General features: G+C 44.1%; 1 protein-coding gene across 3 annotated transcripts; it reads left to right on the top strand.

Annotated features, from left to right (window-relative positions):
* The first annotated feature begins 28 nt into the window (after positions 1-28).
* Positions 29-16024, top strand: UNC50 (unc-50 inner nuclear membrane RNA binding protein). Of its 3 annotated transcripts, XM_075590515.1 has the most exons (8): positions 113-184; positions 1511-1576; positions 4162-4247; positions 5063-5348; positions 7360-7480; positions 12503-12642; positions 12726-12827; positions 15388-16024. In XM_075590515.1, the coding sequence occupies exons 4-8, from the start codon at positions 5069-5071 to the stop codon at positions 15522-15524; spliced, it is 780 nt and encodes a 259-aa protein (XP_075446630.1). In that variant the 5' UTR covers positions 113-184; positions 1511-1576; positions 4162-4247; positions 5063-5068; the 3' UTR covers positions 15525-16024. The 3 variants fall into 3 exon arrangements, with proteins under 3 accessions (XP_075446629.1, XP_075446632.1, XP_075446630.1); XM_075590514.1 differs by lacking the exon at positions 1511-1576 and having other exon boundaries at positions 29-184; XM_075590517.1 differs by lacking the exon at positions 1511-1576 and having other exon boundaries at positions 112-184; positions 4165-4247.
* Positions 16025-23800: the final 7776 nt, after the last annotated feature.

Raw genomic sequence — 23800 nt, 5'->3', positions numbered from 1 at the left:
CCTCCATTGAGCTAGGTCACGGGATGGACAGAGTCAGGAAGGAGAAAGAACTACATATCCCGGCATGCCGTGTTCTCCCTCCAGGTCTGCTTCCGCCGCACCTTGCGCGGTCACAGACGCTACGTGTTCAGGGCTGTGTTGCAGGAAGTGAGGGCCTCGCGGGAGGTGCGGAGCCGCCGCTCAGGTGAGATCCGAGGAGGAGCGCGTGCTAGAACCCTGCACACATCTGTGTTACCCGCCTGTGTACTACGTCATGCAGTCATGTGACAGGATTACCCCGTTGTCAGTGTCGGGAGCTAGCAACGCAGCGCTATGTGTGACGTCATGTTGCTCTGCATTATCTCTCTGACCCTGTAGCCTTTTATGCGTGACACTAGGGCGCTCTGCAATATCAGCCTAAGTGACACTATAGCGCTCTGCAATATCAGCCTAAGTGACACTATAGCGCTCTGCAATATCAGCCTAAGTGACACTATAGAGCTCTGCAATATCAGCCTAAGTGACACTAGGGCGCTCTGCAATATCAGCCTAAGTGACATTATAGCGCTCTGCAATATCAGCCTAAGTGACACTATAGAGCTCTGCAATATCAGCCTAAGTGACACTAGGGCGCTCTGCAATATCAGCCTAAGTGACATTATAGCGCTCTGCAATATCAGCCTAAGTGACACTATAGAGCTCTGCAGATCAGCCTAAGTGACACTATAGAGCTCTGCAATATCAGCCTAAGTGACACTATAGAGCTCTGCAGATCAGCCTAAGTGACACTATAGCGCTCTGCAATATCAGCCTAAGTGACACTATAGAGCTCTGCAATATCAGCCTAAGTGACACTAGGGCGCTCTGCAATATCAGCCTAAGTGACATTATAGCGCTCTGCAATATCAGCCTAAGTGACACTATAGAGCTCTGCAATATCAGCCTAAGTGACACTAGGGCGCTCTGCAATATCAGCCTAAGTGACATTATAGCGCTCTGCAATATCAGCCTAAGTGACACTATAGAGCTCTGCAGATCAGCCTAAGTGACACTATAGAGCTCTGCAATATCAGCCTAAGTGACACTATAGAGCTCTGCAGATCAGCCTAAGTGACACTATAGCGCTCTGCAATATCAGCCTAAGTGACACTGCCCCTCCGCGTTATGTAGCACTCTGTGACCCTGTAGCGCCCTGCGTGACACTAGTGCCCTGGAATGTGCCCTGCGTGACTCTATAGCGCCCTGTAATATTGCCCTACATGACACTATCACACTCTGCATCATGAAGTGCTTTGCAAGGCTGATCTTCCCAGCATGTTCTGTAATTCTGCCTTTATAATCTATTACTCTGCATAACATTGTCTCTCTATATGATACTAATATTTATTGCTCAGCATGTTTAATTTAATCTGTACGATTTTAAATGTCACAGATATATTCATTATTCTGGTGAATTACATCATGTATTTTTAGTAAACTTGTACAGACATGTGGAATGTCTTCCTGGACACACCCTCTTGTTTTTATCCAGATCGCCGAGGAATGCCTTTCAAGCTACGTAAATACGCGCTGGATACTTCCACTGTCAACAAGAATTGTGTGTCTATAATTTCAATTACCCCACAATCTCAGAGCAGGTTGCTCTTAGATAACCTCACTTTTAGACAAACACAGAAAACAGGCCGGGTCATTCTGGTCGAACCCCAATAAAACAAAAACATGTCATTTTTAAGATGTAACTTGTAACTCAAGTTAACCGTTTGTGTGCCGAAGTGGTAGAATATTGAATATAGATAGGGCCTATTGTCATAGCTGGTATAGCTGTCAATTACTGCGGGAACTTCCAAATTGCCCCACAGTGGTTTGCCGCTGTGGATGCAAAGCTTTGTGGGGAGCGACTTTGTAAGCTCCTGTTGTAATTTACATCTATACCGTAGACTCAGAGGTGCTGTTTGGTGCCTTACTAAGTGTGCAGTCCCCCTCACGGGCTCAGAACTCACGACACGCCACTACAGGTTTTTGTGAACCCCTTGGAGACCCCTCACGAACTCTTACAGATTCACAAACCCCCAGTTGATAATCACTGCTCTATCTGAATTATAAAACATATATGTTCTGTATGTGTGGTAGTAAAAAGTGCTTCATCCTATGTAACATGTGCGGGCCACCAGGCAAAAAAAAGTAATGCCTCTCTCGTCTCTCGGGTCTCGCTCTTTCTCGGGTCTCGCTCTCTCTCGGGTCTCGCTCTCTCTCGGGTCTCGCTCTCTCTCGGGTCTCGCTCTCTCTCGGGTCTCGCTCTCTCTCGGGTCTCGCTCTCTCTCTCTGCCTCTGTCTCTCTCTCTCTCTGCCTCTGTCTCTCTCTCTCTCTGCCTCTGTCTCTCTGTCTCTCTCTCTGCCTCTGTCTCTCTGTCTCTCTCTCTGCCTCTGTCTCTCTCTCTCTGCCTCTGTCTCTCTCTCTCTGTCTCTCTCTCTGCCTCTGTCTCTCTGTCTCTCTCTCTGCCTCTGTCTCTCTGTCTCTCTCTCTGTCTCTCTCTGTCTCTCTCTCTCTCTGCCTCTGTCTCTCTCTCTCTCTCTCTCTCTCTCTCTCTCTGCCTCTCGGGTCTCTCTCTCTGCCTCTCGGGTCTCTCTCTCTGCCTCTCGGGTCTCTCTCTCTCTCTGCCTCTCGGGTCTCTCTCTCTCTCTGCCTCTCGGGTCTCTCTCTCTGCCTCTCGGGTCTCTCTCTCTGGGGTCTCTCTCTGGGGTCTCTCTCTTTCTGGGGTCTCTCTCTCTCATGTCTTTCTTTTCTCTGTACTTATCTCTTGTACTTCATTTTCTCTTTGTTTCAATTCCTTCCTGTATCCTTTACTTTTCATGTCTGTTTTTACCCCTGTGATTTAACCCTTCCCCTCCCTCTCACCTGTCCCAGCCTGTCTCTCAGGCTGCAGCTCCAGCCCCACGCTGCATGACTTGAGGCCCCACCCCTGACCTAGTCAATGTCCACATACAGACACTGCAGAGGAAGGGATTTCCCCTCTGTCCTAATGCATCTCAGGCCCCCTGACCCAGGCCCCGCCCACCTGCAGAGGAAGGGATTTCCCTCTGTGCTTCCTGCCCGCTGCAGGGAATTAATGTGCGGGCAGGGGGCCGCTGACAGGGGGGAGAGAGGGCCCCCCAAGAGCACAGGCTATAGCTAAGCCCCATTGTCCCATGCCATGTTTATTATTCTTATCCAATCATGCTGTAATGTCAGCAAGCAACACATGTATACTTTCTCAAATACACACAGAAATCCAAGACTCTGATCCCACAAAGATAGTTATGTTCTATGTAATAACATTATGTTTTCAATGTGTGAAAAGGTTTGAATTACGTATTGATAACTTGTCTATCACAAATAATTGTTAATAGATCAGCTGATGTAAGGGGTGCATAAGCACACTGAATCCGGATAGGAACATTTTATTGTTGGAATAAATTTACATGTCCAAAACCAACAGCATGTGATTAATATTGGCAAGTCACATATAGAGCTTTTGAAATAAGATTACACGGAGTATGACGGCATTACATCCTCTTTTAATTGACTAGTCTCACCAAAATAACATGTAATCCCTGAGGCCTTTTCCCACCCTGTTTCATGTATGCCTATTATGCCATATAGTTCTTTAGTGATTATTATTGTAGTATATCTCTTCATTTGGTATTCACATAACATTTATAAGCAGCTAAACTTATTGTGCTAGTTATTGACATAAAAATGGTATTTGTTTTCCACCTATTTTATAACATACTTAAGTTTAGATATGTATATACTGTATGTATGTATGTATGTATAGCCTTGAAATTGTTATGTCTCTTACATAAAGGAAAGGTATACAAGGATTTACCAAATAAGTATACATGGGAAGGATGTTGATCCAGGGAATAATCCGATTGCCAATTCTTGGAGTCAGGAAGGAATTAATTTTTCCCCTTATGAGTTATCATTGGATGATATGTCACTGGGGTTTTTTGTTTGCCTTCCTCTGGATCAATAAGTAAGTATAGATATAGGATAAAGTATCTGTTGTCTACATTTAGCATAGGTTGAACTTGATGGACGCACGTCTTTTTTCAACCTCATCTACTATGTAACTATATAATCTACATTTTCTTTAAACTATGTATTGTTTGTTGTTGTCATTTTTGTTTGTGTGTGTTCAGTAGGAAGAGCCTGTCCCTGAAGACAAGCACCTAAACTACCCTTAAAAGGCCCAGATCTTCACATCATATACTTGTAAGAAGTAAAAGTGAGTACTTTATATATACTTGCTGAAAATACTTTTTTGAATCATAGTCTGATGTTGTGTAGGTAACAGCTCCAAACTCTCCGGCCCTTATTCAGTATGCTGTTGGGCGAGCCTCTAAACCACATTGGAATGAATGTAACGCCGTTACATACCTGTAACCCTGACAATTGAAAATCCGCCGCCACTGGGCACTTACATGTGTCGGCTGCCTCCTTGCCGCCTCCTTGATGCCGCCCTACAACTCCTTTGGAATCCCAGCGTCAAATGACGCCACGGACGTCACGGTGTTGGCGCACGGCCTCACTTTGCCGTGGTGACGCAACGTCATTTGACATTGCGTTGACATGGCAACGAGGTGTCATGGGGCGTCTGCGGCGTCATTTGACACTGGGATTCCAAAGGAGATAGAGGGCGGCAGCCGGCACATGTAAATGCATTCCCATTAGGTCCGATAGGCCAGAGAGCTCGGCAGATGCATGTGGGGCGGAAATTTTTGGCGCCCGCAAATTTCGCTGCCCTAAGCCCGGGCCTAATGGGAAATCCGCCACTGTAGATGTACATACTAAACATCATATATTACCATAGAAACACATTTAAGAAACAATGAATTGCGTTACTTGATTAAGGTAGTTCTCAACTCTTACATTGTTGTAAGAGGTATTCTGACGTTTAGATGCTCTTAGATAAAATAGAACCGGAGGCCACATAGGTGATATTACTTTAAGCCTTTTAAAGACTTTAGTAATCCAATGCTGACTGCTTCTTTTATTCGAGGCACTGCAGGTTTCATTCCAGTTTTTTTTTAATGTTTGCAGGTCAAAATGTTGCCAACTACTTCCTTGAACTCCAAGACCCAAGGCAATGGCTCATTAAGCTCTCGAGATGCAGCAAGGCACACGGCAGGAGCCAAACGCTACAAGTACCTGAGGAGGCTCTTTCGCTTCAGGCAGATGGACTTTGATTTCGCTATTTGGCAGATGCTCTATCTTTTCACATCACCGCAGAAAGTTTACAGAAACTTCCACTACAGGAAGCAAACCAAGGACCAATGGGCAAGGGACGATCCAGCGTTTCTGGTGCTGCTGAGTATCTGGCTTTGTGGTATGTTCGTGTGAGCCATTGATTGGATAAAAGTTCTGTACCATTCTGTCCTGTTGAAAGGAGAAGGAATGTTCCTATTTAAGAGAACACTCCTTCAAACACACACAGTGATCGTTTTTTTGTTGCATTTAGAAAAAATAGCAACAATTTGGGTAGCACTCACTTAGGAATAACTCGCTGTGTATTCATCAAGGAGAAAGCAGGACATCCAAGCGTGGTTTGAATCTTATGCCATTTTATTTTTGGAGAATGCAAAAAAATGTTTTTTGCCTTCATGGGCCTTTTGTCAGGAAAGGCCCGGTCACCGTGCGTGCGCGTCGCACACCAGTCACTCACCTCTGTAGTGACAGGCCCCAGTGTCTCCTTCCATGTAGGCTCACGAGGCGTGATTGTGTTCCCGTGCGGCGACGCGGTCACATGGTGCGCTGTGAGCCAATGGGAGCGCAGCAACTGTCATCTTGTTTTGACGGACCTCACACATACTGTGGGATATACAGAGCACAGACAGAGAAGGAAATCAGTGCTATTTAGGGACGAAAGTGTCACTGTGTGTTTATGTAGGAACATGTTATACTACTTATACATTTATACCGAGTACTTCTATGCTGCTTACAACCTCCCACGCTGCCTTGTCATTTATCAGGGAACGGAACTCCACGTTACTAATTCTGCATCGCCGTGCCTGGAATGTGGGGTGGTGCCAGTCGTGCGTTAGAATGATTTTGGGGTGTGTATTGAGGGTTAGACAGTATTAGGGGGATGATAGAGGGTGGCTGTTATTATCCCAATAATATTTTGGGGTCCCTGTAATGGAAGCTTTCAGTGGCCTCCTGTCATACTCACCGCCCCGTTTAGGTCACGCCCCCCGCTCCTCTGATCGCTCCTAACAGACTGCAGATCGTGGTTCTCTGCTGTGTGCGCGCCGCCAGAACGCAAGGCGCGCATGCAGCAGCCTCCAGCGGGACCTTAGCCTAATTGAGTTCAAACTAAGGTTGTATATCCTGCTTTCTCTTGGGAAGGGTGATTACACAGTGAGCTGTATCTAAATGAGTGATACCTTCCAATTTTTTCTATTACAGTCTGGCTACACAGTTTTTAGAGGTAGGCGCCAACTTGATTTTTCTTTTGTTGTTTTGAGCCCTATTTTGTATACCATTTTTTTTTTCTCTTAAGGATTGGCCACATTAGACTACTAATAAATCCTTCTAAAATGCTCATCCAGCAGTCACATGATGTTTAAAGTTTGAGGAGGAGGATGAGGTGGTGATGTAGCCTGCTGTCTAGTGTGTGTGTCTTAAACCATTAAAGCCTTTTGTATCACCGGATTTGTTTGGACTTGGACTGACTGATTGCTGTGGCGGTGGTTTTTCACCTCCATTCACATGATGTTTAAAGCAGCAACTCCATCCAATTTAGAATCGACACTCCTACAGAATTAAAACCGTGGTGTCTGGAGTTTAACAGCGCTATTTTATGTGATACTGGTTAAATTACCGGTGTTCCCTTATGGGCATTTAAAGAGGTATCCAATGGAAGCAGGAAGATTATTGTATTGTATGTCTTTATTTATATAGCGCCAAAAGTGTACTCGGCGCTTCACAAAGAATACAGTGCAGGGAATTATAATAATACAATAAGTGCAGCAAAATCAGCCAATAGGAAAGGAAATCCCTGCCCCGAAGAGCTTACAACCTAAGAGGTTTGAAGGGGAACTTACAGAGACAGCAGGTGAGGGAATAAGTGCTGTATCCTCCCTGATGACGCTGTTGCTGCCTATTGGCCCACGACATCAGTGAGAGATGGCCACCATTTTTATTTCCCTAAAGGGAAGAAAACACAGGCAACTAGGTTTCTTTGTGATAGGTGAGTTTGGCATTTCTCTATGGGAACCACTGTAATAAACAGCTTTATCAGCATTTAAGTAGCATTCACAGTGGACTGTCTACAAATGGTTCAGTGTCAGATGTTTGGCACTGCATAATGAATTGACGGCATGTTTTATTTGTTTCAGTGTCTACACTAGGGTTTGGATTTGTCCTGGACATGGGATTTTTTCAGACGCTGACACTGCTACTTTGGGTTGTGTTCATAGACTGTGTAGGTGTTGGACTACTTATCGCAACTTTAATGTGGTATGTTTATACACTGATTTTTTTTTCCATATTGTATCTTGAGGTTGTATGTATGGCTGTAGCGTAAACCAACAATGCTATTGGTGACTGGTGGGAAGAGGGGGGCATTAATTAAAATTGTATTCCAGTTATGTGATAGAATATATATAAAACATATATATTTTTTCAAAATGTATAAGTGAATAACATTCTTACACCCAATGAGACAGCTGTAGGAGTTATTGTGTCGGTCTCCTCAATGACCTGTTCTTTATGTCCCTATTTCCTCGTTGTCCCCATGGTAGCCAGTACTGATTGGGTTAACACTTCTACTTCCACGAAAGGTAGAGAAAAAAATACTTCCTGTACTCCAGGATAAGTCCGACCCATCAAGGACCATCTGACAGTCATTTTTGCTCTACTCTCTGCGGAGGTAGGAGTGTTACTACCCCGGAGCACATCAATTATTTTGGTCCCTGCTGGTCAGCCGCCATCTTGGATCAACGCAAGACCCAACACACCTCTTTGTGCATGGTCCATCAGCTGTCAGATTGTGCTCCTGGTAAGCAGTCTGTGCCTGAATAGCAAGTATTCTTATTCACACTTTCAGGTGTGGGCTAGGCCACTTATGGGGCGGGTCATCCCATTGTGGGGTTTCTTCCTTTTCCCTTTCCCCCACCCTGACGTGGAGCTTAGTTGACACATTTAAACCCCACCCCTTGTAGTCTCAGTTGTAGTGCTGCAGGTAACTACAGTATTTCTAAAGCCTAATGTCTAAGTAATAGCCAAACTGTGACATCAATTGTGGGGAAGCCACTTGAAGGTTTGGTACGTATAATATTCAAGAATACCTAATGGAAAACAAAATCATTAGCAGTAGTCGGCATGAATTTATAAAGGATAGGTCATGCCAAACTAACCATATTGGTTTATTTGAGGCGGTAAGTAGGAATTTCGATCTGAGTAATGCAGTTGTTGTGGTCTACTTAGATTTTGCAAATACTTCTGATATGGCGCCACACAAGAGTTTAGTGTACAAAATAAAGGAAATTGGTTTTGGTAAAAAATATTTGCACCTGGATTGAAAACTGGTTGAAGGATAGACAACAGAGGGTTGTCATAAATGTAACCTTTATCAGGTTGGGCTAATGTTGTATGTGGAGTACCTCAAGGATCGGTACTGGGACCCCTGCTTTTTAACTTGTTTATTAATGACTTTGAGGTTGGCATCGAGAGCAAAGTCTCCATCTTTGCTGATGACACTAAATTGTGTAAGGTAATAGAATCGGAGCAGGGTGTAATTTCTCTGCAGAAGGACTTGGATAAACTGGAAACTTGGGCAGGTAAATAGTCGATGAGGAGGTTTAATATGGCCCAGTGTCGGACAGTAGCTGCAAAGGCAAATAAGAGCTTATCTTGCATTAAACATGGTATGACTGGAAGGGAAGTAAGCATCATTGTGTATGTATGTATAAAGCATTAGTAAGACAACATCTGCATATGGAGTTCAGTTTTGGGCACCACTCCATAAAATATTCTGGAACTAGAAAAAGTGCAGAGAAGAGCCACCAGATTGATAAAGGTGATAGACTTATGAGGAGATGTTATCTAAATTAGATTAGTTTACATTAGAAAAGAGGCGTCTAAGAGGGGATATGATAACTATATAAAAATATATTCGGGGTTAATACATGGAGCTTTCAAAATAACTATTTATCCCAAGGGCAGTACAAATGCAGGGTCATCCATTGGGGTTGGAGGAAAGGAGATTTCACCAGCAACAAAAGAAAGCTTTCGTTACAGTAAGGGAAATTAAAATATGGAATTAATTACCCATGGAGACTGTGATGGCAGATACTATAGTTCAGGTCTGCACAACTTGTAAAGTGAGAAGGGCCGAACTGCTCCAAGGACAACAAATTTGGGCCGCACAGGTAAAATCATCATCATCATATTTCCCCCAGCACCCCTCACCATCATATATCTCCCCCAGCACCCATCATCATCATATATCTCCACCAGCAACCATCATCATCATCATCATCATCATCATCATATACAGTTAGGCCTGGAAATAATTGGACACTGATACAAGTTTTGTTATTTCGGCTGTGTACCAAAATAAATTCAAGTTACAGTTAAATAATGAATATGGGCTTAACGTGCAGTCTATCAGCTTTAATTTGAGGGTATTCACATCCAAATTGGAGGAAGGGTTTAGGAATTGCATCTCTTTAATATGTAGCACCCTCTTTTTCAAGGGACCCAAAGTAATTGGACAATTGACTCAAAAGCTGTTTCATGGAGAGGTGTTGGCTATTCCTTCGTTATTTCATCATCAATTAAGCAGGTAAAAGGTCTGGAGCTGATTCCAGGTGTGGCATTCACATTTGGAAGCTGTTGCTGTGAACACGCAACATGCGGTCAAAGGAGCTCTCAATGCAAGTGAAACAGGGCATCCTTAGGCCATTTATAGTGCCGGCGACGCGACGTCGCCCGAAAACAAATGCATTGTCGCGTGCGCTTATATTAAACGCGACAGCGACGTGATTTTTTGAAGCGGGAATATTTGATTTTTCAGGGGCTGTCGCCTCATGTGACAGCCCCTGAACCAATCAGGAGCCTGGTCGCCCGCGACGCGAAATACAACTTTCGCTAGCGGCGACTGGTGACGTCGCGGTCAAGGGCACTATACGCGCGGCCTTAGGCTGCAAAAAAAAAAAAAGAAAATCCATCAGAGAGATAGCAGGAACATTAGGAGTGGCCAAATCAACAGTTTGGTACATTCTGAGAAAAAAAGAACGCACTGGTGAGCTCTGCAACACAAAAAGTCCTGAACATCCACGGAAGACAACAGTGGTGGATGATCATAGGATCCTTTCCATGGTAAAGAAAAACCCCTTCACAACATTCAGCCAAGTGAAGAACACTCTCCAGGAGGTAGGCATATCATTATCCAAGTCTACCATAAAGAGAAGACTTCATGAGAGCAAATACAGAGGGTTCACCACAAGGTGCAAACCATTAATAAGCCTCAAGAATAGAAAGGCCAGATTACTTTGCCAAACAATATCTAGAAAAGCCAGCCCAGTTCTGGAATAGCATTCTTTGGACAGATGAAACTAAGATCAACCTGTACCAGAATGATGGGAAGAAAAAAGTATGGAGAAGGCTTGGAGCGGCTCATGATCTGAAGCATACCACATCATCTGTAAAACACGGTGGAGGCAGTGTGATGGCATGGGCATGCATGGCTTACAATGGCACTGGGTCACTAGTGTTTATTGATGATGTGACAGAAGACAGAAGCAGCCGGATGAATTCTGAAGTGTATAGGGATATATTGTCCTCTCAGATTCAGCGAAGTTGATTCGACGGCGCTTCACTTTACAGATGGACAATGACCCAAAACATACTGCGAAAGCAACTCAGGAGTTTAAGGCAAAGAAGTGGAATATTCTACAATGGCCGAGTCAATCACCTTATCTCAACCTGATCAAGCATGCATTTCATTTTCTGAAGACAAAACTTAACGGAGAAAGACCCACGGACAAACAACAACTGAAGACAGCAGCAGTTAAGGCCTGGCAAAGCATCACAAAGGAGGAAACCCAGTGTATGGTGATGTCCATGCGTTCCAGACTTCAAGCAGTCATTGCCTGCAAAGGATTCTCGACAAAGTATTAAAAATTAACATTTTATTTGATTGTGTGAATTTGTCTAATTACATTTGAGCCCCTGAAATAAGGGGACTGTGTATGAAAATGGTTGCCATTCCTAAAAGTTTCATACGATATTTTTGTTCAACCCCTTGAATTAAAGCTGAAAGTCTGCACTTCTATTGCATCTCGGTTGTTTCATTTCAAATCCATTATGGTGGCGTACAGAGCCAAAATTATGAAAATTGTGCCAGTGTCCAATTATTTTGGGACCTATCTATATCTCTACGTATATCTATCTCTCAAATAAAAAGATCACTTGTGAGCACATTCACATGTCTTAGACAGGTCTGCAACCCTGCCTTTCACCATTATCACCTAGCATACAGTGTTCCACTGCAGCAAGGGATTCTGGAAAATGACATGCAAATGAGCACACCGTGTCACCTTTTGCCCGAAATCCATTTTTACATGGAACCCTTATACGCTAATGCTCACTGTTAACACAGCTTTTAGGCACAGCATGGGAATCAGATGCAAAGCCAGAGATACCACTCACAGACATGTTTCAAACGTAATGGGTCTCATCAGTGTGAGGTTGGTTGTACTGGCTTTGCTATTTTCAAGTAGAGAGAGTGTGTGTGTGTGTGTGTGTGTGTGTGTGTGTGTGTGTGTGTGTGTGTGTGTGTGTGTGTGTGTGTGTGTGTGTGTGTGTGTGTGTGTGTGTGTGTGTGTGTGTGTGTGTGTGTGTGTGTGTTTTATGCACATTGATGAGCGCATGTTACTAAAACACAGACTTAGAAACCCGCCATAACAGCTGAACCTGCCCACTGAGAACACACCCAGCTACAGCTGAACTCCAATCAGCTGCTGCTACAAAACTCCCCGGGGACCAAGCAAACGGGGTAGCAACACTATATCATTGGCTGGGGTTGGGTGTCCATGCAAACAGGTTGCTCCTAAGGTCGCGCTTATAGTGCCGTCGATGACGACATCACCCGTCGCCACAGGCAAAAGTTTGTCACATGAGGTGACAGCCCTTGAAAAATCAAATTTTGCCGCCTACCAGTTTTCGCTCCGTCGCTGTCGCGCTTACTATAAGCGCACTCGGTGGCGGCAATGCATTTGTTTTTGGGCGACGTCATGGGCGCAAGCGCTTACTATAGTACAGATATAAACACACAGATACCCAGTAAGCGCCTATAAAGATATAGTACAGATGTCAGTCATGACATACTTAAAATGTGTTACTTATTTGGTCTCAAAGCTCCTTTACAAAACCTTTTAAAAATGTTTTGAATGTTTGAATTATCCTTTGAGGAATGATATTTACATTTTCCTGGTATCAATCGACAGTCCGTGTCCTTTTCTTTTTACCGGTCAGGTTTGTTTCTAACAAGTACATGGTGAAGCGCCAGGGTAAAGAAAGTGACGTGGAGTGGGGCTACGCTTTTGATGTTCATCTAAATGCCTTTTATCCTCTTCTCGTCATTTTGCATTTCATCCAGTTATTTTTCATCAATCGTAAGTAAACCATTGCGTGAAGCTGTTTGTACTACTGCATGCTTCTGCCTGCAACATCACACAGACCTACCTTTCTTTTGCAGATGTGATTTTATCACAGTGGTTTGTTGGATACTTGGTTGGAAACACCTTCTGGCTAATTGCCATTGGTTATTACATCTATATCACATTCCTTGGATACAGTGGTAAGCAATGCTGGACTCTTTCCCCCCCCCCCCCCCCCCTTATTATAAATACCGTGATTTGCTTGTGAACGCAATAGTACAGAAAACAGAATAACAAACACAGTGGAGGTAAAATGTTGAATATCAAAATATTCTTCTCACAATTGTATTTGTCTACAAATCTCTGCTAGAGCTGCCCTATTAGCGCTGTGCGTTGTCTATACGTCCTTTCCTTCCTGCACAGGGAGCTCATCTTTGCTAAATCACAATCCATTCCCACCGTCTGCAATGGGCCGGTAGTGTTCAGCAATTATACCAGCTTTTACTTTGGATTTAAAAACAAATCTAGTTATACAAAACCTGTCTGTTTTAGAGCAGCAAACTTGCAATGCTGCCTAAAGCCAATCAAAGGCATTGAAAGAAAACAAAAGCTGTTCAGGCAGCGATTAAGTACAAAATTCTGGTAAATGTTAGGTATGGAATTACATAAGCGCTAACCATGTAGGCAGCGTTTTACAACATTACAAGAGGAGGGAAATTATGTACATTACAGGCAACGGGAGTAAATGGAACATGTAAATGACATAAGGCTAATGGAGATCTTGCCCCAAAGAGCTTACAATCAAAGTGTTATGTTGGGAGGCTTAGACACATTGGGAGTAAAAAGTGCATTATTGGAAGTGCAGACAGGGGAGGTCAAGTGCATGTGGAGTTCGCAGCAGAGACTTAAAACATTTAATGAACTGCTTCTTTTACGAGGTGGATTTTACATGTGGAAAGTGAAGGTGCTTCACGAATATTGAGTGGAAGAGCGTTCAATAGGTAGGGAGAGATTAGTGAGAGAGGTTTGACAGGAGAGGGCTGTAGAAGTAATAGGTGCAGAGATGAGACCACCTTGGGTGAGCGTAAGAACAAGTACTGTATGTGTATAACGAGATCAGAGTTGAGATATATGGCGATGAAGAGAAGTGTAGAGCCTTCAAAAGTAACGAGTAGTATTTGTTTAGTTAAATACAGAAATGAATAGGAAGCCTGCCGAGTTCAGGAGCAGATACGTGCCTATAAGAACAGAAGAGGATTAGGGCAGCAGCATTTTGAATGGACTGTAATGGAGAGAGATGTGTAGAAGAGTGTGGCCAACAGTATTGAAAGCTGACGAGAGGTCAAGAAGAATCAGAATAGACTAGTTCCGTTGAGATTTGGCAATATGGACGTCATTAGCTACTTTGGCGAGTGGGTTCTTCAGACTATATTGTTCAGAAGCCTGATTGGAGAGGATCAATAGGTCTTGTGAGTTAAAGTGAAGTATATGTAAAGAAGCAATACGTTCTAAGGTTTAGAAGCAGGAGGGAGACGGCGGTAGGGTCTAAGGAGTTGTTATTATTAAGAATAGGTCTAACAGTTTGTTGGAAAAGTACCAGAGCACAGAGATTAAAGATGTTAGTGAGGATGGGGACCATGGTAGAAGTGAGAGGTTTCAGGAGATGAGGCAATATGGTTGGGGCTGACTGTAGTGGAGGTTGAGGAGAGCTGCAGGAGAGCTACTTCTTCCTCTGTAACTGGAGAGGAGATAAGCAGATGGAGGAGGGGTATGGAAAGGACAGAGGGAATTTCTTTCTAGATGGTTTCAACCATGCACTTGAAATAATCAGCAAAGTTTTGGGGTGTAATGGAAGGGGTGGAGTATGGTGTGGCGGTAGGTCAAAGGGTGTCAAAAACAGAGCAGAGTTGGCATGGGTTTGATGTATCCTTGTTTATGAGAGGTGAAGTAACTCTGGCAAGAAAAAGAGCAGAGTTAAAGCAGGATAGATTACATTTGTAATGAAGAAAATCATCAGTGTGACTTCCTCCAGAGGTGTTCAGTGGAAGAAATGAAAGAGCGCAAAAAACATTTAGTCAGGGTTGTTTGTGGGTTGATATCCACGCTGCAAAAGTATACAATATTCTTCCGTTCTGCTAGGTAAACTTTGCAGTATACTGTAGGGCAACTTTCAGGTTAGCAGTCAGTGTACTCCTTCTTTCCAATTGACAGGAGATTGTAATTATACACAACAGAAACCAGACAGCAGCAATGAGGAAACAAATTGAAAGTAGAACCCCTGTCTGCCACAGCGCTCAGAGTAATTGTTCGAGCAGCGTTCAGGAAAATGTTTGTTTTAAACCATGCAGATCTGCTTTGTCAGCAAATATAATTAGAGTAGAGCATAATATTGCACTTTGAAAGTCCAGGTTTTTTATGTTGGGGCAGTATTGGTTTCAGCATAATTGAGAAAAGTAACAGTGTTTTGGCAAATATTTTATTCAAAGTATTCATTTACTAAATAAAAAAAATCTTGCAGAAAAGGTAACTTTTACCAGTACAAGGTCAAAGAGCAGGCACTAACATTTTACAGGTGTGTGTGTGTGTGTGTGTATATTTATTTTGGTGTGGCTATAAAGGACTTACAGTTTGAAATGATTGGGTGATATGTAATCGTGTAATAGCCTGAAGGACTGTGATTAATTTAAAGGTCGTAAAAAGCTAGCTGCGTCTTACTAAAATGTTTCACAAACTGTTCTTGTTCTTCTCTTCTCCCTGCAGCATTGCCATTTTTGAAAAACACCGTGATACTTCTGTACCCATTTGCTCTTCTGGTTCTATTGTACGTACTGTCGCTGGCCCTGGGATGGAACTTCACAGATGTGCTCTGTACATTTTATAAGTACAGAGTCAATTAAATATATATATTTTTATCAGATGCATTGTGTAAGCGGTTAATTATGTTGTACAGATTTGTAAATACTGCACTTTTTTGTTTTAGATAAAAGGTTCTGATTTAATAAAAATGGAAGTATTACTACTCCACTATACTTTTTTTTGGGGGGTGGTGGGAGGGGAGGAGTGGATATAATATAAGCAGTCATTTTATTCTTCTGGAGCAAATTGTTCCAAACCTGCATCTTGATATTTCAAGTTGAAACCTTCTTCTTTTGAGTGCTTTCTCTCTCTAATAAGTCCGGTATATATGATGCTGAATTCTCAAGCATGCAGATAAAACTTTGTGATGAGTTCTATATTTTGTCAACCTCAGAGCAGTCCTGACAAACATTACTCAGCATGTACTTACATCACAACCTAAGAAGAAACACAGGATTTCCCGCTGCAATTATGCTACCAAACTTGGCAATATTACAAATTGTAACTGTAAATTTTAGTAATAAATATTTTTAAATCTGTTGTGAAAGCCTTCATAAGAAATTCAATAATGGGAACATATGCTACGGGAAGGAGTGGAGTTGGGGGCAGAACTGTACTGTAATTAGACTTTGTAGACGCACCCAACTTGTTCAGCTATGAAATCTGACAAGTTTAGTTTTCTTAGTATGATTCCTGCTAAAACTTCCATAAAACAGATATCCTCATTGTGTGGGTCAGAGTTGTTCATCATGCTGCAATCTTGTCGAGCTGGGCACTACAACACAAAAACACAGATTCAAGTCACTGGGAGTCTCTATGCTGTCACACTAACAATGCTTGGTGCAATACGTAAACTATTTCACGTAATAACTTCGGGGGAGGTAAAGTATGCCTCATTACTGACATGAAAGGATCTGATGTACACAACTTTAGTATTTGTCTGATCAGAAACAAAAGGTATACTGTGCGGACTTAGATTTTGTCTGATCAAAATATTCAGATTTAAACAAAGCTGTCTCAATGCACGACAATTCATGAACTAAATCGGGGGCGCAAACTTTTTTCCCTGCGCCCCCCTGCCGGCTGTCCCCTCACTCCTGCGCCCCCCAACCCCAACTTACCCGCGCTCTGGCGTAATGACGTCACGTTGCCATAGCAACGTGATATCACATGACCTCGCAGCGTCATTTTGACGCCGCGTTGCCATGGCGACGCAGGGAGGAAGCCGCCGGAGCCATGGTAAGTTAGGTTTACAGAGGCCCTGCAGCTCCCCCGGCACTTAATTTAAGTGCCTGCGGGAAGCGTGCGGGGCCTCTGTAAACCCCGTGCCCCCCGTCGGCAGTCTCGTGACCCCCCTGGGGGTCGCGCCCCACAGTTTGCGCACCGCTGAACTAAATGATCAATCTTTTGTGATAAACATGATACGGAATGCAACATTTTGGTTGCGACCAAGTCCCTGCCGGTGTTTAGCTGCAGGGGAATCCCCCCGCCCCTGGCTGCTTTGACGAGAAGGTACATTTTAGAGTAGGGCGTTAACTGTGGGGTTGTTAGTGTTGGCAAAGGGGGTTAACTGTAAGAGTTTTAGCAGTAAGGGCTTAGTACACTAATGGTGCTTAAGGTAGGGGGTTGTTTTATGGTAAGTGATAAGGTTAGTCGTTTACCTTGGTGGTGAAACGGCCGGGTGAGTTGTGGCCAAACGCCGGCGGTCATTTGGTTGCAGCAAAATGCCCTAGCCCAACATGTTAAGCCTAAGCAGAGATTTGTGCATTTCTGAAAATATTCAGATTGCAAATAAATGCTGGTTGAAGTCTGTGACTTGAATCGAGCGTATTTTAAAAAGCAAGACACATTTTATTTCAAAATAATTTTATTTCATTTATATGGACAGCTGTGGCACAGAAGACACTGACGAAAGGCACAAGTGAAAGGACCTATCTAATGTCAGATTTTTCACAGAGAGCAGCAGTTTGAAACAAACAAAATACATTCCATCTATTAATATATATATATTTTTTAGATGTGCCCTGACCCCAATATCTGTTTCAGCAACAAGGGAGTTAACAGAATCCCTAACAGTTATGCTTTTTTTTATAAACAAACTTGATTGTGCTGTAACTTGCATAAAGGCAACAGATGTGGCAACGTATGTTTTCATTAAACTAGAAAAGTGATGTATGCTTTACCTACCATTGGGGCAATTATAGCTGCATTAGAAAGCAATGACATCCTTTGAACAGTAGTGAGTTAGACTGCATTCAGTCACTCAGTGTTGTAAAGATCTATGGGGCTTATGCAGAGAGCATAGATAAGGAAATAGCGCCATCTTCTGGCGAAAAAAATTGCCAGAAATCCTTAAACTCGGAAGAAAATGGCGCGATTTTTAAAAGTGCCCTGAAAATTTTTCTGAGGTTTAAAACTCGGCAAACTCGTGGCGAGTACCTGGAACGCGCCATGCTATTTTAGCGTGCAATGCCAGAAGGACCGAAGCGCTGGAACGCGCCATTCTGCCCTTTACTATGGCGTGTTCCAGGTAGCCAGGAAAACTTGGCTATTTTACTACCATCTGCTAAAAGAAGGTAACGGCGCTTTCTGCATACGGCCATAATATATCCCAAATTTGTGGATATTTCATTGCCGTTTTCCCTGTTAATCTCGATCCTCTCTGCATAAGCCCCTGTGTGTGGGGGGTTATTCATCTAACTGCAATAGTGCTGATTAGGGCACCGTCGCAGAGAAACTCATTGAATTGAAGAGTTTGTGTGATAGTGTCTCGATCGGCACTATAGCAGTTTAATGAATAACCTCACTGTGTAAATATACATAGATATGCTGTTTTTCTGTAAAGTTTGAGTGAAATATCCACATTGTAAAAGTGCTTGTCCCTAACTTGGCACCATACCCTCACTCCTGGGAAACCGAACATGGTGCCAAATCTGCCCTTTTAGTTCTAGAGGGCGATTTGTTGTGCATTATTTTGCACTCAGCCATTAGTACTGTGAGGCATTATAACATCTAAAGCTAGTCCTTGCTTCAAATGTTGTACTTTTTCCAATTTAAATAAATTTGATTTTTATTTTTTGTACTCATTTTAGAGAAGACATGTCCATAAAACATCAAGATGGCAAAACATACCGAATTCATTAATGACCATGAGATATGTGCTCTATAAACTTGGGGTGTACTACCTTTTTTGTGTCCTTCAACTGTTTGTTTTGTCATTTCCCTACTCGCCACAATCTTGGTGTTGTGCAAAATCAAAACCTAAAACGAAACTACGACAATCATGGAACCTGTAAAGCAGAGGTGGGCAACCTATTTTTTCAATGTAGCCACAGGTGTGGCGAACGAGAAGTGAAAATCGCCACACCATGCTTTTCGTTTACTTGCGTCACTACAAATTTTAGCTCCCATAAAAAAAATAGTTCAATGTCGGTTCTAGACTCCAACTGAAGCCAGAGGGGAGTATTGGATGGCTGTGTTGCGTCAATGACTCATTCAGAAAGCGGAAACCAGCACACGCCGTCAGGAAAAAAGTTTATTTTACTGCGGGAGCTGGCAAACTCATTCGCCACACTTTCATGGCCAATTTGCCACTTTGTGGCGATTGGCGACAGGGTTGCCCACCTCGGATGTAAAGCATGCCGGCCCACATTTTTGTTTCACACAGGTCAGTTTATTGGAAATAAGAACACATATGTAAGGTTAAAATGCTTTCTTTTTTTTTAAATTAGAAAACGATGTAGACTTTCTTTTTCCCCTTTACTTGAACTGAATGCAACGTTTGGCTGCAAAGGTGTCAATATAAGCGATGCAGTGGAAGGTGGAATGCTAACAGGGTGATGTGTGCTCATTTAACATGAGATGGGGGGCATATTGCACCACAGCGGTAACAATTTAGTGACTAATCTAATCCCCTCCGTCTGCTGTGTTTAGAAATTAACACTTGTTTTAATGAAAATATTTTCCAGTTTTAAAAGTAGCCATTCTTGTTACTTCCTCAAATTAATCATTTTAAAGTTATTCTTTAAACAGGATTAGGCATATTTAAACAAATAAATAATAATTTAACTACAGAGCTATGTATCACAAATAAATACCGATTGGATCAAACATGAGAAAAAAAATGGAAGTACAGGGGAAATTGCAATAACATTGCTTGTATTTAATGAATCATTAGGACAGAACAAAATGTGTCTGGGACACAATCAATTCCTCAGATAAATTATCTGTATAATCATCATACCCAGAATCGCCCTTTAAATAGTTAAGGGAACGCACCACCTGAACCATTCACCAACTGTTTACTTCCAGACGCTCTGTGAGGGCGACAACGCGCACGCGACAAGCAAAGCGGCCATGTTACCCTGCGGACAGCCTAAGGAAGACTGTTGCTTAGCCTTGGTCCATTTAGTGCATCCAGCTTTGTAATGGCTGTAAATAAAAGATCTTTGTTAATGGCATTATTGATGAACATGCCAATAATATACTTTACAGCTACCGTTCCTGCTCATATTTACACTTTAGTATATCTGATGTAAAACTTATTCTGACCTATTCATGTGTATTCTTCTAAACAATAACTTTCTAAAATATTTTTTTTAACTGCTTTTAAAAAAAAAAAATATATATATATATATGTGTGTGTGTGTTTTTTTTTATCCCAATATTATTTTCTTTTTACACAAACATAGAAACAATGAAAAAAAATATATAGTAAATATAATGAGATTTCTATCATTTCCTGGACCTTGTTTAAGCGATTAATGGTGGCTTGAGTTAGGAGGTACACTCAACTTTCCCATCCTAGAAACCAGACATCCCGAACTACTGGAATTTATGTTGAAGTGTCCGCTTATTACGAATTCCTCTATAATTACATTCAATATCCTTGTGACAAAACACATGGAATTACTTGACTGGAAGACTTCATACCACTAAACACACTAACTTCGAATGTCTAGAACATAAGACATTACGAGATTTGGAACAAAACAAGAATATAATTATTAAACTTGCTGACAAAGGGAATCAAGTGTGGTTATGGATAAGGGCTATTATCAAGAAATGATGCGGCAGCTCACCGACCTTAACCACTACAGAGTACTGTCAAGCAACCCAGCTTCCGATTTACAGAGTATCATCTTGAAATGAGTTTGACCAGGCATTTATACAGAATGTCATTTATTTAAAAAAAAAGTTTCTGATTTCTAAATATCGAATTATACCAGTAATCTACATACTACTGAAGATTCATAAAAAATGCACAAGCATCCCCAGGAAGACCAATTGTTGCAGGAACAGACTCACTTTCCCCACCACTATCAATATTTATAGACAAATTTGTACAACACTTGGTACAGAAGACGCCATCCTATACTAAAGATACCGTAGACTCAGTGGCATAGCTAGACAGGTGCGGGCCCCTGAGTAATTTTTTTTAAAGGATCCCCTCATGTCTCTGCTCTCTCTCCCTGCCTCCCTCTGCCCCTCCCTCTGTCTCTCTCTGGGGTCTCATGTCTTTCTTTTCCCTCTTATGTATTTCTCTCTTGTACTTCATTTTCTCTTTGTCTCTTCTTTTCTGTCTTCTTTCCTTTTATGTCTGCTTTTACCCCTGTGATTTAACCTATTCCCTCCCTCTCACCTTTCCAAGCCTGTCTATCAGGCAGCAGCTCCAGTCCCATGCTGCACTACTTGAGGCCCTGACCTAGGCTCCGCCCACCTATGGAGGCTCTGCAGAGGAAGGAATATCCCCTCTATCATCTCTACTGCATCTCAGGGTCCCGCCCCCTGACCCCGTCAACCTGCAGAGGAAGGGATTTCCTGCTGCAGGGAATTAATGTGCGTGCAAGGGGTGGGGCCGGGGAGAGCAGGCCTCCAGGCTTTTCCCGGTCTATAGCTATGCTACTGCATAGACTTTATTTTGATTTTCATACCCCTTACATACCTTTGCTACATCGATAACATCCTCCTGATTTGGACCTCTGTCAAACAGGACCTCCTAAAGTTCCATGAGAACTTCAATACATTCCACCCGACCATCAACCTCAAACTCATCCGGACGAAGTATATTTCCCAGACACCACCATTACTATAAAGAACAACCAACTACAGACTTCTGTATATCGCAAACCTATGGACAGAGCCAGCTATTTGAGGGACAATAGCTTCCACCCGACACACACTAAGCATGCAACCATCTACAGTCAAGCCATACGATACAAACGGATATGCTCCGACGCAGCAGACAGGCCAGCGGATTACAGCCATGAGATCAGATTTCATAAACCGTGGATATAACCACAGAATTGTAGACCAGCAAATCCACCAGAATAACAAGAAGTGATCTCCTTGAATACAGACAGAAAGAGACAAGCGACAGGGTAACTTTGGTGGTCACATATAACCCACACATAGAAGCCCTATGCAAGATCACCAGGGAACTACAACCCATTCTCCAGGAAGATACAAGACTGCAACAGGTCTTCCCTGAAACACCCTTATTATTATACAGACAACCTCATAATCGCATGAAAATGGTGAGGAGTAAAGTATTCAACAGTACAACTGAATGCGGGACAAGACCATGCCAGGACGCAAGATGCAAAATCTGCGCAATGCTCCACACAGCGGGCACAATACAAATACCACACAGGAATCTGGAGTACAAAATCAGAGGAAGGTCACCTGTTCCTCCAGCAATGTCTTGTGCCTCATCATGTGCATGAAATGCCCAGGAGGCTGCTACTACATAGGTGAGACGGGACAGGGGCTAAACAAGGGAATTAATCTGCATCGCCACAGCATCACACGTGTGACAAGAGACAGTCCCGCCGGCCTCTCTGTGCGGCCCGCAATGAGATTTAAAAAAAAAAAAAAACTTAAAAAATAAATAAAAATGGCGGCGATTCCCCGCGGTCCCGGGGGTGATGTGAGGTGCATTGAGGTGAGGTGCAGGAAAGGTGATGTGAGGTGCAGGGGGTGAGGTGCAGGGGTGATTGGAGGTGCAGGGGGGGTGATTGGAGGTGCAGGGGGGTGATTGGAGGTGCAGGGGGGGGGGTGATTGGAGGTGCAGGGGGGGTGATTGGAGGTGCAGGGGGGGTGATTGGAGGTGCAGGGGGGGTGATTGGAGGTGCAGGGGGGGTGATTGGAGGTGCAGGGGGGGTGATTGGAGGTGCAGGGGGGGGTGATTGGAGGTGCAGGGGGGGGTCATTGGAGGTGCAGGGGGGGGTCATTGGAGGTGCAGGGGGGGTGATTGGAGGTGCAGGGGGGGTGATTGGAGGTGCAGGGGGGGTGATTGGAGGTGCAGGGGGGGGGTCATTGGAGGTGCAGGGGGGGGTCATTGGAGGTGCAGGGGGGGTGATTGGAGGTGCAGGGGGGGTGATTGGAGGTGCAGGGGGGGGTGATTGGAGGTGCAGGGGGGGTGATTGGAGGTGCAGGGGGGGTGATTGGAGGTGCGGGGGGGTGATTGGAGGTGCGGGGGGTGATTGGAGGTGCGGGGGGGTGATTGGAGGTGCGGGGGGGGGGGGGTGATTGGAGGTGCGGGGGGGGGGGTGATTGGAGGTGCGGGGGGGGGGTGATTGGAGGTGCAGGGGGGGTGATTGGAGGTGCAGGGGGGGTGATTGGAGGTGCAGGGGGGGGGTGATTGGAGGTGCAGGGGGGGGGTGATTGGAGGTGCAGGGGGGGTGATTGGAGGTGCAGGGGGGATGATTGGAGGTGCGGGGGGGGTGATTGGAGGCGATTGGTGGTGCAGGGGGGGTGATTGGAGGTGCAGGGGGGTGATTGGAGGTGCAGGGGGGGTGATTGGATGTGTGGGGGTCATTGGAGGTGCAGGGAGGGTCATTGGAGGTGCGGGGGGTCATTGGAGGTGCAGGGGCGGTCATTGGAGGTGCAGGGGGGTGATAAGAGGTTAAGGGGGGGTCATTGGAGGTGCAGGGGGGGGTCATTGGAGGTGCAGGGGAGGGTGGTTGGAGGTGCAGGGGGGTGATGGGAGGTGCAGGGGGGGAGAGCGATGTGAGGTGCAGGGGGGAGAGTGATGTGAGGTGCAGGGGGGGAGAGTGATGTGAGGTGCAGGGGGGGAGAGTGATGTGAGGTGCAGGGGGCGAGAGTGATGTGAGGTGCAGGGGGGGGGGAGAAGGATGTGAGGTGCATGGGGGGTGGGATGTGTGTGGTGTGCAGTGGGGTATTGTGTGTTTGTGGAGAGGGAGTATTAGGTGTGTGGGTGAGGGGGAGAGATGGCGGTATGAGAGATAGATGGGGAATATCGCAAAGGTTGATAGTGAGGGGTTCTGGGGGAGATATGAGGATGATGATGAGAGGT

The sequence above is a fragment of the Ascaphus truei genome, chromosome 3 (assembly GCF_040206685.1).
Source record: "Ascaphus truei isolate aAscTru1 chromosome 3, aAscTru1.hap1, whole genome shotgun sequence".
In the NCBI taxonomy this organism is placed as follows: domain Eukaryota; kingdom Metazoa; phylum Chordata; class Amphibia; order Anura; family Ascaphidae; genus Ascaphus; species Ascaphus truei.
Note: the sequence above shows the minus strand (reverse complement) of the source record. Positions and strands in the feature narration are given on the sequence as shown.